Source organism: Arvicola amphibius, chromosome 2 (genome assembly GCF_903992535.2).
Source record: "Arvicola amphibius chromosome 2, mArvAmp1.2, whole genome shotgun sequence".
In the NCBI taxonomy this organism is placed as follows: Eukaryota; Metazoa; Chordata; class Mammalia; order Rodentia; family Cricetidae; genus Arvicola; species Arvicola amphibius.
The window spans coordinates 90586482-90601743 of NC_052048.2; the positions used below are offsets into that span (position 1 = coordinate 90586482).

The window sequence follows — 15262 nt, forward strand, 5'->3', positions numbered from 1 at the left end:
AGAAAGTTTGGTGTTCAGGAAGTTTTTGTTTAACAAATTATATGAACAATACTGAGAAGTTAGCTTCTACTTTTATTTCACAACCAATTGGTAATATTCGGGCCAATATGGACTTAAAGGGCTTCATTTTGAACATAGTTAAATTTCAAATCAGACATGACTGGTGAGGGATATTTATGAATACTACATTTATTAATATAATCTTTTTTGACATTGAGTTGAAATCTTAAAAAAACAGATTCCAGACATTACATAATACCAAAGTAAATTTTATTTGAATTTTATCTTTATGTCCTAAAACAGACAGCTTTGCAATTCAGAGTTTATAAATCATACCAGGGTATTAAAGCACAGTAATCATGTTTAGTGGTAAATATGTGTGAAATAATGAAACATATGACTGCTCTGTTAAGGATTTGTTTATTGATTTATTGGGGTGCATTTATACCCTTTTATGATTACTACGTTGGTATATATAGTTATCACAGTAATTATATTCTCCATAAGGTTTCTAAAAATAATTATTGTGATCACTTCTATTATTGCCCAGCAAGCGTTGGGGATAGGTTTTATTCAGTTAACACTGTATGTAATTAGGGTTTTTTTTATTTCTTCTTCAGTTGGCAGTTCTGCAAGTAGTAGTGCCACAAGGAGAGAGTCTCTATCTACTAGCTCTGACTTGTACAAAAGATCTAGTAGCAGCCTAGCACCCATAGGGCAACCATTTTACAATAGTCTGGGATTTTCCTCCTCTCCAAGTCCAATAGGCATGCCTCTGCCAAGCCAAACTCCAGGACATTCACTTACGCCACCGCCATCACTTTCATCACATGGATCCTCATCCAGTTTGCATTTAGGTAAAAAAAAACCCAAAACCCTTTTTATTTGTATGTATACATGTATGTGTGTTTGTGTGTGTGTTTATAATATATGTAAAATATTGAATGTTGGATAAAACATGCCAAATTGCTTTTGCTTTTAGATACTAGACTTTGAAAGTTCTACTTTCCTGAAATTCAAAGTGAGGGTCTAATGTACAGTAAGGTAAAGACCCTCTTTTGTATCTTATGTTCTTTTTATGACATACAATGGTGTGTTTTTCATGTCTGTGCTTTTGATTTGTGTGTTTTAGAGCATCTGAAAAGTCAACTATTTATACATGATAGTGAAAGAAATTTTTACTATCAAGTTTTGGCACACTATAAGAAAACATTAATTACACAATAATGGGATGTAAGTAATTTAGGTAATTTAGTTTAGTTACAGTGTTGGCCATTTTATCAAAAGGTTTTATCAGAGAATATCAGTTAATGTTTGTACATTAGAGAAGTTGATGGACTTCTCTTTATTTTGAATATGTTAAGGGGAAAAATGTTTTGAACGTGTTGTATTTCTAAAGGCGAAACATTTAAGACTTTTATTTCTATTTCTAGTTAAAATTTCCACACCTCCAGATCATTAAATTGATTTATTCCTCTCTAGGAAGCATTTGCCCATACAGATAACAGTATACTTTGAAGGGTTTTAAAATATTATAGACATTATGGGCTGTATATGAAACCCTATCTCATCCCCAAAAAAATAGCTATTGAAATTAGGCTTCATTTGGGGGGGGGGCAATAAAACTAAAACTAAAGGGTTCTGTTGGTTTGTGTCCTTGGAAGGAAAGATGTAAGATAACTCGTTTTTTTTAAAGTAACATTATTATAAATAGACTATAATTTAGTAATACTCTCAGTCATCCCCAATATATGGATATATAACTTTTTCCTCAAGCTCATTTGATAAGAGTAAATGTCCATATAACAAAGGTATTTGTTGGTAGTCGTCATTTTAATTTATATTATTAAATGGTGAGCTAGGTTTCTTTGTTAAAAGATTTTTGTCCTACATCCCATATTTTGAAATTTTGCTCTTTGGAAGATTTGCTCTTTTGAATATATTGAATATGTGCCAATTAGTTTATTCAGACGGAGTCCTGAGGGCTGCCTTGCAGCACTATGGTAGCAAACTTGCCTGGAGTTCAGCCTCAGCCTCAGTTATCACCTGTAACAGTCACCAGAGTTGTGGGGGTTTATTCTATTGTTACCAGACTCTCCTCCACTCTAAGACAGGCATTTGAAACATGTACAGACTTTTGGAGCATAAGAACCATAAAAATGCCAGGTGTTTTGGTGCTCACCTTTAACTCCAGACAGAGGCAGGCAGATCTCTTGAGTTCCAGGCCAGCCTGGTCTACAGAGTGAGTTCCAGAGCAGCCAGAGTTACATAGAGAAATCCTGTCTTGAAAAACCAAAACCAAAAAGAAAAAAGAAAAAAAAAAAAAAAAAGAAAATCATATATAAGAGCAGATATATGGCAGTAGGTTTGTGTTTGTTAAAATTATATTTGTTGTGTCCTGTCATCTTTTCATAGGTAAGTTGCAGATCAGGTTCTGTTTAATTGTTACTGCTTGTGTTCGTTCACTTAGAGAGTGTATAAGTGGATTCATTCTATAAAACTTGCTAAGTGAATAGAAGTGACTTTTTTTTAGGTGTTTGTAATTATACTACAATCTGGTTGTGTGTTTCTCCTTTTTAGATAGTAATGAATCTGACCAAATTACTTAAGAGAAAATTTCTGCTGAGTTGTGGGAAATACTCAATATCTAAGCAAGCTTTCTGTGTCCTAACCTAGTGTTATTGTCCCCTAAACTGCAGCTGGAAATCAGATATTCAAGCTCACTTCTAATGGCAGTTAGGAATTACTAGTCTTGCTTTTTTTCTGCAAGCTCCCAATTTCCCCTAGTTTTAGTCATGTTACTGACAATGAGTTTTTAGCAAGATTATACTCTGCCAAATTGAAAATAATTCAGATTAGTGAATTTGCTCTTTATACCGTTTTCATGAAAGTAATCTTTATTTTCTTACGATTGGATCATGATGCAAAAAAGCTTCTGTTCTTCGAGACATAAAAAGTATTTATTATTTTGAAACAGGGTATTGCTATTAAGACCTGACTGACCTAGAATTTGCTGGATAAACCAACCTGACTTCAAATTAATGATTATCTTTCTAAGCCCTTGCTGCCTCAGTTCTGTAGAAAGTGATTTTGAATTCTATATCATTGAATTAGTTTTCTGTGGGAGTCAGTATCAAGATTGCTGATACATAAAATACTTATTAGATATAGACTTTATATTTGATTTTATAACATTTTTCTTGGCATGCATAGAATTCTGAGGACATGCTGTATAGTCACAACTACATTGGAGGCTAAGGCGGTGATGTTAGTAAATTTTAAGGTTATTCAGGGTACTTAGGGAGACCCTATTTCAAAAAGAAAGAGCAGATCCTTCTGCCTTACTAATATTGGTTGACATTAATTCTAGATTATTCTTGAATAAGAGTTGAAGTAATGAACATACAGTTGTTAAAGTTATCAGTGGTTCTTGGACTTAGCATTCCCAAAGTTTTTGATGAGACATCAACTTTAAAACTCAGCTCTCCTTTTGGTTATGCTAGCTGTTTAAATTCCACAGAAAGTGCCCAAAAGCAACAATCTTTGTTTCCAAAATAAGGTTGTTCTTTTTTTCAAAGAGTAAATATATAATCATATCATAAGAATTTCTAGAGTTATTTATTTTGGTTTTTCGAGTTTCTCTGTAGCTTTGGAACCTATCCTGGAACTAGCTCTTAGAGACCAGGCTGGCCTTGAACTCACAGAGTTCCACCTGCCTCTGCCTCCCAAGTGCTGGGATTAAAGGCATGCGCCACCACCGGCTGGATGGAGTCGGTTTTATTGGAGACCTATTTTATTTCATAAGTTTTGAATATTTTTAAAATAAAAATCTTAGATTTAGAACCTGTATTTTCTTAATATGTTGAACTTAGAAGATTGAAAAATAGCCTTAGCCTTCTAATATATAATATAAAATCAAGTTAATTTTTCTAAACTACTATAACCACAACATTGTTATCATAACTTAATTTCTTATTGGCTGATTTTCTTGGTTGACTTAAATATCTCTGTAGTTAATTTTGTTTGAGTCATGGTCCAAATACAGTGCCTTTGTTTAGTTTGTCTTTTCATTTATAGTTGTTTTTCCCACTTTTTCCTTATTTCCATTCATTTGTTGAAGAAATTGTCCTGTTGAATTTCTCACATTCTTAATTTGCTGATTGCTTCCTTACGGTGGTGGTAAGCATGGGCCTGTAAAAGTTCTCTCTAGGTGGGTTGATGGGATTGTTTGGCAAGATGCAACTCTGGGTACTTTTTGTTCTGTTGCATTATATCAAGATACATCTGGTTGTCTCTTTTGTGAGATTGCTAACCTATTGATGTAAATATTTTTAGCAACCATATGATCATTGCCTAAAACATTTCTTCACACACACACAAAATGCAGGTCTTTAATCAAAGCATTTGGGAGGCAGAGGCAGGCAAATCTCAGTGAGTTTGAAGCCAGAGTGAGTTCCAGGACAGCCAGACTTATAATACAGAGAAATCCTGTTTTCAAAACAAAACAGAAATATATATGCGGCTACAAAATGGTATAACTATAAATTTCACTATGATGAATTTTCCTTTATAACTTCTGAGTTACCCTAAAAGGCTATCTCTATAGCAGTTAGGATCATGCTTCATTTTTTTGTTAGTTTCTAACTCTCAGAATAATAGCTGGTGTCTAGTTTTCCACCAAAAGTTATACTATGTTTGGCTCCCTCAGATCAATTCTGTGTCACTACTTTTTAGGAGAGGAAAAGGGAATCTTGTTATATAGCCCAGGTTAACCTCCAACTCACTATACAAGCCTAGACTGGTCTTGAATTTGTAATCTTTCTACCATGAAAGTACTAGAATTACAGGTATAAACCACCTGTGTGTTGAAGTTTATTTAAACTTCTGCCTCAGTGTAAGCACTGAAGAGTAAGCGAGATTTTTTTGTTGTTTTTTTTTTTCCTTTTTTCCTGATGTTATATTGAGGAGAGAACAGTTTTGTTACCTACAATTGTTTAATCACACCCTTGTGGAAATGACCATTTTAGTTGAGGATTAGTTCTGGATCTTGTGTTATCATACAGTCATGTTAATCATATTAAACAGACTTGGTGCTTGTTGATTTTGCCCAACTGTGTGGTAATGTGAGTGTTGTAGACACTTCTAAGGTAAGCTAGGCTATGGTGCTTGCTCAGTTATGTGCATGTTGTGCATTGTAGATTTTTCAGCTAACATTGCGATTGTTGGAATGTGACAGTCAGGACCATCAGTACTCCATAGTTCATCATATTTACAATATTATTTTAATCTTCTAGAGCTAGACAAATAATCCCTTCTTGTACCTCCCCTTTTAGTAAACTAAAATGTTAATGATTTCTAAAATGTTAAATGATTTTAATGCTTATGCTCTTAGTATTTAGATTAGTTTGGGACTTCTAATTTAGGAATAAAGCACCATTGTGTGTCTTTCCTTAGTTTTGATACAATAAATGGCTTCTCAAAAAGTGTGCTTCCACCCTCAAGGAAAGAAATAAAAAAAATGTATAGTGTGAGCTTTGAACTCAGTGGAATCAGTTGATTGAAAGGTGGCTATGAATTCTGAAGATTCATCAATGTTAAGTAAATAGGAGTATACTCAATCTGGATTAGAAATTTTTAGAACTCACCTTTTCTTCCAGGTGATATATTATAAAATATTTTATATTAAAGGTGGGTTATTTACTGTTAAGATCCTTGTTTTTCTTGCTTAGTAGTTATTTGCTAAATTTAATTTATTCAGCTGCTCCTTATAAAATGAATAGGTAGCAAGTTGATTGTTAGGCTATGTTCCATTTTCATGCCTTATATGTGATAATTTTTTTATTATTATTATGTATACAATGTTCTGTCTGAGTATATGCCTGGAAGCCAGAAGAGGAAGCCAGATCTCATTATAGATGGTTGTGAGCCACCATGTGGTTGCTGGGAATTGAGCTCAGGACCTCTGGAAGAACAGTCAGTCCCCTTAACCCCTGAGCCAACTCTCCAGCCCTTATATGTGATAGTTAAAAGTAAAAACCGGTATAAGATATTTCAAAGTGTTAATTGAAAAGCATCAGTCATTTTTTTAAGACACCATCATTTCATTCTTAATGTCAACAGAGACTGGCTCAATGGTGTCCGTTTAAAATGAAGAAATTAAAAAACAAATGAGCCCAAAAGATTCAGACTAATAGCTGAAAGAATTGAGGCTAGTCTAAAGTTCTGACCTTTGATATTATTCCTTCTATATTATGTTGTTACATGAGGAATGGAATGATTTTAAAAAGTATTTGAGAACCGTATTTTAACTCTCCTTTCAGGAACTAAAGTTTACATTATCCTGAGGATTTTGTATCCTTGGGAAGGCTTATTATATAACATTATCAGACTTTTAGATTCCTTTATCAATTTATTCTTGAGGTTTATATGATAGATGTTGTCTAAACACCTTTAAGGTGCAAGTATGTACCTACTCCTTGAAATAATATTTCCTAATCTAAGTTGGGTAACTCGTGGGTAGGCTGTAGAGTATCACATCTAGGACTTAGGTTATACACAAGTTAATTTTTGCTCTTATGATTTTGTTCATTACCTTTATTATTAGTTATTTTTCTCACTGCTGTAACCATATAACCAACTAGAAGCAGTAAGGCAAAAGAGTTTATTTTGACTCATGGTTTGAGGGTATAATCCATTAGAGCCGGGCAGTTGTAGTTGGTTACATTATATCTGGAGTTGGGATTTAGAGAGAGATGACTGGTCATGCTTGTTTGTATCCCCTCATTCATTCTGGAAACCCAGGATATGGGATGATAGGGTCCACATTCAGGAATAGTTTTTCTCAGATAAGCCACCCTGGACATAACTTTTCACGGATGAGCCTGAGGTCTGTCTCCTTGTTCCTTCTAAAAACAGTCAAATTGACAGTGAAAATTAACCATGAACCCTTTAAGCATATCTGTGACTTTGTGGTTGTAATGTTTGTATTTTCTCAGTTAAAATGACTCTAGATTTAATACAGGATATTTGGTTGATCATACATTTTGGACATCTTATCCAAAACTTGAATCTTTGAGCACTCAAATCTTTTGTTATTTACATTCAAATTTTCAACCTTACCATACTTTGCATTGAATTCTACAAAAATATTCTAAAATCTGAAAAAACGCAAACACTTGTAGTCCTGAGCATTTAAGTTAATGTTCAGTTGTACTAGACCTCAGGAGGCAAAAAGTTTGAAAATAGGCTTGCAGCCATGATTGGTAATAAATGCCCAGCTGCAGAGGCTGCACTTCTAAAACAGACAATCCTTGCTGAACTTTCTGGTAGTTACTATATTAAAAGAAATAGTATGCAGTTACATACTATTCGTGGTTACATACATAAATTCGTGGTTACAGTTTGACTCGAATGGCACACTTGATTTTTTTTTAAATCAAGGATCCCTTGTGTGTTCATGTAAACCTTTAATTTTATCGACCATTGTCTTCATGTAGTTTTTCCTTTTGCTCTCTGTTCCATTGAACTATATATGCCATTACATTTTTAAATGGAGGAAAGGGTTTATGGGATGAGAGATAGAAAATTAAGTCAGCCTGCTGACCTTAGTTGATAATTTATTTACTATTTTATTTCCCATTGTCTTACCATTTCATTTTTATACTGTGTAGCTCAAAAGACTTAAGCATATTGTAAACCAACTTAATGGATACATTTAGTGGTACCAATCTTTTCAAGTTTTTACAAAGAAATTAATTAACTGATTTTGAAAATTATTGGAAAAGCATAATCAAGCATATGCAAGGTAGTCTTGTATATTTAAAAGAACTTCATACTGCCAGATACCAAAACTTTACACAATTGTAGTTACTAGGATTTTGACATTGGTGTAGACAGACAAATAGAGTACCCAGAGAAAGATGTGCTCATTTAATTAACTTATGACCATAGTTACTCCTAATGTATGAAAAAGATGGTCTTATCAGTAAGTTGGACTAAAGTAATTGTCTGAGTAAGGGGCAGTGAACTTTTGAGTTTTGTTTCACTCACAAATATACATACACACACACACACACATACCTTTTTTTTTTTTTTTTTCCGAGACAGGGTTTCTCTGCAGCTTTAGAGCCTGTTCTGGAGCTAGCTCTTGTAGACCAGGCTGGTCTTTTTAAATGAAGTGGTTAATTTTCAGTCAAGAGACAGCAAAAATTTTGGTTATGCCTCTATGGTTTATTCAGATAACTCTCAAAGGATTCTTTTATTTCTTTGTAATATCTGTGTGGATAAATTAGAAAGATCTTATTTTACAATTTTAGAATCTTATATGATAAAAACTTTAATAACTAAGTAGCAAACTTTGACTTAATTTATTATAACTTGATGAGAAAAGTGAATTTGTTAGTATATTTTCTTTAGATTTTTCACTTGCTAGTTGACTGTAAATTATAGTTTATTTCAAGAGTGCTCTGGCTAAGTAAAACCACAGTCTTTATTCTCTTATCAGGTTTGTACATTTGTGGTGTTGTTGCCTTACTTTATTAAATAATGTAGTCTGCAGCAAGGTAGTTAACTTTCCTTTGTAGTTCATACTAAGTTTGTTGTTGGCAGGGTTGTGTTTAGAATTGTTTTTAGGTTTATTTTTCCCAATGCATTGCAAGTTAAAATCCAGACTTTTCAATAACTTTAAGAGTTGGCAGACTTGAGGGCTGGGGAGATGGCTCAGCAGTTAAGAGCACTGGCTGCTCTTCCAGAGGACCCAGGTTCAATTCCCAGCACCCACATGGCAGCTCACAACTGTCTGTAACTCCATTTTCAGGGCATCTGACATCTTCATACCAAAAATGCACAAGTTAAATAAATTAGTTTACAAAAAGAGTTAGGAGATTCAGTTAAGCTGGCTTGTTACACTCTTGTGATTCCAGCATTTGGAAGACTGGAGTAGGATGTTCAAGGCCAGCCTGGGCAGCAGTTTGTGGTATCAGATTGACTCCCAAGAAGTTGTAGCTTTCAGGTTACCATATTTTTTAATTGGGTATGTATATAACTGTTGCACTAAAAGGTTTTTTTTTTTTTTGACAGTTATGAGATTTTTACTTTTCGTATGTGTGCCTTGTTTTTAAAAGATTTTTCTAGGTTTGGTACATCTTTCGCAATACCTTTCCATTTGAGTCCTTTATCACTTAATAATAAGTGTGCTTGTGTATTCAAGATATAATTTATATTCATAACTTACGGAACAAGCTTTGATACTGCTAGTAATCATGGCTTAAGAGAAATAACCCAACTCCTATATGATTCATAACCTATATAATTATATAATTAAGAAAGGCTGCCAAAAGAAAAATGTGGCACATTTACACAATGGAGTACTACACAGCAGAAAAAAGTAGAAAGTATAAAAAGACAAGATCTCTTGAGTAAATTGGGAGCTTGGAGGAGTGTAGTGATGGGAGCAGCGGGCTGCATTCCTGCCCTGCTCCCATGGCACCCGACTAGCTTTACACGAAATAACAACACACAAATTGTATTCTTTTAAACACTGCCTGGCCCATTATTTTCTGCCTCTTACTCACATCTTGATTAACCCATATCTAATAATCTGTGTAGCACCACGAAATGGTGCCTTACCGCGTATGTCCATCTTGGGCTGGAGCTTCATTGCATCTGGCTCCCTTAGGAGAGGTATGGCAGTCTAACTTAGGAGAGGCGTAGCATCTGACTGAGCCATCTACCTCACTTCCTTCTTCCTGTTCTGTCTACTCCACCCACCTAAGGACTGGCCAATCAAATGGGCCAGGCAGTTTCTTTATTAGCCAATGGGAATCCTCCATCATTTCCCCTTTTTCTGTTTAAAAAAAGAAAGGCTTTAACTTTAACATAGTAAAATTACATATAACAAAACAGTTATCAAGTAAGAATTACAGTTACAATATTTATATCTACTTTATCTTTTATCATAACAAAGGAAAACAACTATAACTATCTATCTATTCTTCAACTCCATCAGAGACTCCAGAAGGACACAATATTACCTAGGTGAACAAGAAGTAAGCTACTTCCAAAACTCTAGAAATGACAGAGACATCTCACTGCCTGGACAGTCACCCAAAGTTCTTTTGTACTCTTGGGGCATCCATCTTCAGCCTACAGGCCCATAGTTTCCAGCAGACATTTCCATGATCAGGAAATTTCAAAGGTAGTTCAGTCACTATCTGCTGTGTCCTTCAGAATGTCTCGCAGACTCTTTCTTGAATTAGGAACCCCAAAGAATCATCTCACATTTAGGCAAGTTCAGCAGTCCTCTCTCGTTGGGTTCTTTGTGTCCAGTTTCTACAACAGTCCAGGCAAGAGCAGTTTCTTGCCCAAATGGCTATCAAACTCCATAAGGAGCCTCTTTGATGCCCATCTTCCTCTTGAAGTAGATTGGTGCTGCCAGGAGCTGATGTGTCTCATTGTCATGAACAGTCCTAACTTATTAAAACATTTAAAATGCAATATTCTGTAGTCTTTGAAAGATATGAAGAATGCCTTTTTAACTTAAATATATCTCTATATATCTAGAAAATCTAACTAACATGACTATAAGCTTTACTATTATCAATGATTATCCATTAGCAACCTATATTTCCTAATTATACATTATATTCTTAAAATGAACTACACAATCACATTACCTTAATCAAGATTAGAAATACATATACATATAACAAAATTGACCTTAAAATCCATACCAATGCAAATTATTCATATCTATATCATATCCCCCTTTAAATGTAAAAGAACATTTATAAACAATATTTGGGAATATGGACGTAGTTATTTCTCTCCAAACTGCTTCCTGCTGAATGGGGACGCTGTTAATCAGATCTTTCATGGTGTAACCTGTGTGCCAGGTTCATCTCAGTCATCAGTTGGGTGAAGTAATTTTCTGAAGGTGTTCACAGCAACCTTTCAGGAGGGCGTGGTCTATCATACCATATTGGGATAGAAGCAATCCAACGGGTCTCATTTTCTGTAAAAATAAAAGAAGAATCTCTTTTCCAAAGTATCATATCCTTAGATCCAAATTCTAAAGTCAAGGTATTTTCAAGATATCTTTCTTGGATTAGTTCAGCAGCATTTGTAAACAAATATCTTTTAGCAGCTGTTGCTCCTTCCTCAGCATTCAAACAATTCAAAAAGAGCATAATAGCATACAGTATCAAGATTCTCTGTGTATTTTCCATCTTTGTGCGGCTTTATTTTAACCTCTATTTCGTTTATTTTTACTTTTATTTTTTGAGACAGGTTCTCTGTATATCTTTGTCCTGGAATAACTCTTTAGACCAGGCTGTCCTTGAACTCACAGAGATCCACTGTCTCTGCTTCCCAAGTGCTGGGGATTAAAGGCGTGTGCTACAACCCCTTGAACTCACAGAGATCTTTCCGTCTCTGCCTCCCAAGCATTCGGATTAAAGGTGTGTCCTGCCACACCTTGAAGTCACAGAGGTCAATCTACCTCTGCCTCCCAAGTGTTGGGATTAAAGGTGTATACCACCACAACAAACTACTTCCTTTTTCTTTCTTTTTTTCTCTTTTTTTTTTAACTGTAAGAACTTTAACTTTTAGCCTGCATGTATTTTTAACTCACTGCAAACCATTTAGAGGTTTTCTTTGTCTTTGAATCTCTCTTTACTGTATATCTCTCTTTTTCTGACCACACGAGTCTTTAATTTACTGAGCAATATGGGTAGGATTCAAGCCGTGGCTTTGCCAGCTAGATCCATCCCATTCCTTGGCTTTCCAGCCTCATGGCAGAGGTACTTGCGAGAGCCATTTTTATTACCACAACTCTGTGGCATTTCAAGGTCCCTGCCAGCAAGCAAGCTGCAACAGTGTTAAACAACAATCAAAAGCTCCATAGTCAGGACCGCCTGTTTGAAAGAGTCAGAGTTTGCCCTGGTAGGATGGCCCAGAAAGCTGGCATTTTAAAATGGCACAGCTTTTTTCCTGCTACGGCTGAAAACCGAAAAACACATGTTCAGCTTTTCATCAACACCATTTAAGTGTTTCGTGGCAGGACCTCTTAAAAGAGCTGCACAGTTTTGCAGCTAAAGCTGAGTCAGGAAGCCTCTCTTAGATGAGAGCGCTTCCTTGCCTCTTGCAAGCAGAGGCAGACCCTAGAAATTGCTGCTATCAAGAAAACATGCTTTACTCTAGTCTTTCCCAAGTTTTCTCAAGCTTTCTGTGGATTCAGTTATCCACGTGGGCGCCATTCTGTAGTGTGGAGCTGTGGGCCGGATTCCTGCTGCCCTGCTCCCGCATGCTTAGCTTTACACCGGAAATAACAACACACAAATTGTATTCTTTTAAATACTGCCTGGCCCATTACTTCCAGCCTCTTACTCACATCTTGACTAACCCATATCTAATAATCTGTGTAACACCACGAAGTGGTGCCTTACCGGGAAGTTTCTAGCTTACATCCATTTTGGGCTGGAGCTTCATTGCGTCCGTCTCTCTCTCTCTGAGGAGAGGCAAGGCAGTCTGCCTAACTTAGGAGAGGCGTAGTAGCATCTGACTGAGCCATCTACCTCACTTCCTTCTTCCTGTTCTGTCTACTCCACCCACCTAAGGGCTGGCCAATCAAATGGGCCAGGCAGTTTCTTTATTAGCCAATGGGAATTCTCCATCGGAGGGATGAAGGGGAGCAGAGAAAAATGTAGAGCTCAATAAATAGCAATTAAAAAAAGCTGCCAAGTTGTAGAGTTTTCTCAGTGGTTAGTTGCACATAACCAAGTGTGCTTGGAGAAGGCTTCTATCTCACTATCGTGTGTCACTCTGGTTCTAGGGGATAAATGCCATCTTCTGAGCTCTGAGGGCAACCAGGCATCTATATGGTGCACCAACTGTGGAGCAATATTATACAGGCTATATATTTTTGTATTGTATGGCAGCTAGACTCTTAAACCACAGCCACACCTGAGGTGGTCACAAAGCAATAATAGACTGGCTGTCTCCTGGGTGAGGATATGCTAATGTTGTTCTGCTCCCTTTGTTATTATGGAGGTCACCTGGGAAGAGGTGTTAATCCATGCTAGTGACAGATACTGCTTTAGTCCTGCTACCCCAAAACAGACTGCTAATAAACTTCCCCCTCAGTTTACTTTTGGGGATTAAAGCTGATTTAAAAATAAACACAGGTAATTTTCAGGATTTAAATGAACCCTGAGACTCCTTTCTGATATTGCTATGTAAACTATGTCTCATTTATTCCCATGCCTCTAGGTCAGTCCAGAGAAATAATTTATGTTGGGGTTGGACCCCGACAACCTACATACATGAAGGAAAAACACACTCATGAAAATAAGTAAATCCTTAAACATTTTTGAGGCAGCTAAACATGAAATCTCACCAGGAATCTTTAAAAAGAAATACAGATACACCTTAATGGCCATTTTACTATGGCAAGAAGTATTAGAGAAAAGCCAAATGAAACTTCTGGATGAAGTAACCTTTGTCTGTGTGTAACTAGTAAAAATTTACCTTGCTGATCTTTTGATGTAGGATGAGAATGTACATTTTCCAAATATTCTTGTCTTCATTGATTGATCTTCATTGGATTCATGAAAGAAATCCAAGCACTTTTTGAAACCATACAGAACCACTCCCTTTTGATAGAATAATGGAGGTGGAACCATACGTTTTTGACGGAAATGATAAGAAGACTATGTAGGTCATATGTTAAAATCTGGTCTGTTTTAAAATATTGTGATGAGTGGTGGGCTTTATTATGTGCCTTGTGATGACACCATACACCATGCATTGAGTTAGAGCTCTAGAGTCTACAAGATAAGACTTCTAAACTGCTTTTAGTAAAGAATCATAGAAATAGAAATACCAGGTACTTCTTTCTGGTCTATAGTTGTTCAGTGTCTGTGTGCATATTCTCACAAAATTGTACATTTAATGGGACACACTTGTTACATTTTTGCTTTTTATATTAGCCTATTAATATGGTGTCGGACTTAACACTTCTTACTAGGATCACGTCAACATTTAAACATGAAATCCAGCTTTTCCGTCTTCTTCTCGGAGAGGCAGCTTCGCTTCTGCCTCTCTCCCCACTTCTCTGCTCCCCCCCTCTCTTCTCTCTCTTTCTTTGCCCCCCCCCCCCTTTGGCCCCTTTACCCCACTGTGGAACACCCCCTTCCCTAATAAATAACCTTTCCACGCCAAAAAAACCCATGTAATCCATAAAATAATAATAATAAAAACTCTTTGGAGTTTGAGATGGGTCAACAGTTAAGAACACTGGCTGCTCTCTTCCAGGGTACCTGGTTTCAATTCCCAGGACCCACTTGGCAGCTCACAACAGGCTATAAGTGCAGTTCTGGGTGAATCTAACACCCTCACAAAACACCAAAGCACATGAAATAAAAGCAAATTTCATCATGTAGTAGTAGTCCTTCTCTTTTTCAGCAAAATGCTTATATATTTATGTTTAAGTATTGATAATAATTAGAAATCTTTTGCATAGTTTATACCCTATATATCAGTTATTTTCCAAGTTTATATATTATAAATTATATTAAATGTTTTCTTTGAAGCAGAGCATTTTTGAAAACTTTTAAGTTGATTATTCAGCATAACTAATTAGTTATGATTTCTTGATTAGGATGTTAGCTTCTCAGGCTTATTTTAAACAAAATGAGAATACATTTGTGTCACAGGGTTATTAAAATGATGGCATTCTGTTATATATGCCATTGCTAAAATAAAACAAAACAATGTTGCCAATGAAGAGAAACACAAAAAGATGTGAACTTTAGTATGTAAACACACAGGTTTTTAAATATGAGGAAAATGTGAAAACAGTACATTTGAGTCATCAATCTGGGAAATACCATAATTTTTTTTTTAAATTTTTATGGGTTATTTAACTTTTATTTTATGTGCATTAGTGTGAAGGTGTCAGATCCCCTAGAACTGGATTTTCAGACAGTTGTGAGCTGCCATGTGGGTGCTGGGAATTGAACCTGGGTCCTCGGGAAGAGCAGTCAGTGCTCTTAACCGCTGAACCATCTCTCCAGCCCCCAATAATTCTTATGTTTTATTGTCCTCTTATTCTCACTGAGGTACACGCACTCCATGTTTAAGTATACTAGTACTCAGTATTCTTATCAGTGGATGGGCAGCCTAGTAGCAGCAATGTATTCTGTATTTCTGAAGATTTGGAGTTTAAAATAAATGTGTAGATTTGTTCATACTCTGAAGGTTCCGT

At 35.8% G+C, this 15262-nt stretch overlaps 1 protein-coding gene across 15 annotated transcripts in view; it reads left to right on the forward strand.

The window, feature by feature from the left end:
* Pum2 (pumilio RNA binding family member 2) overlaps positions 1–15262 on the forward strand; it is an 81917-nt gene that overhangs the window by 50622 nt on the left and 16033 nt on the right. For 9 of the 15 annotated variants that reach the window (XM_038317986.1, XM_038317990.1, XM_038317988.1 and 6 more), the window contains one exon: positions 621–857. The exons of the other annotated variants lie outside the window; for them this stretch is intronic. In XM_038317986.1, coding sequence (XP_038173914.1) covers positions 621–857 — 237 coding nt within the window. The remainder of the gene's footprint in view (positions 1–620; positions 858–15262) is intronic. 15 annotated transcript variants of the gene reach the window in all.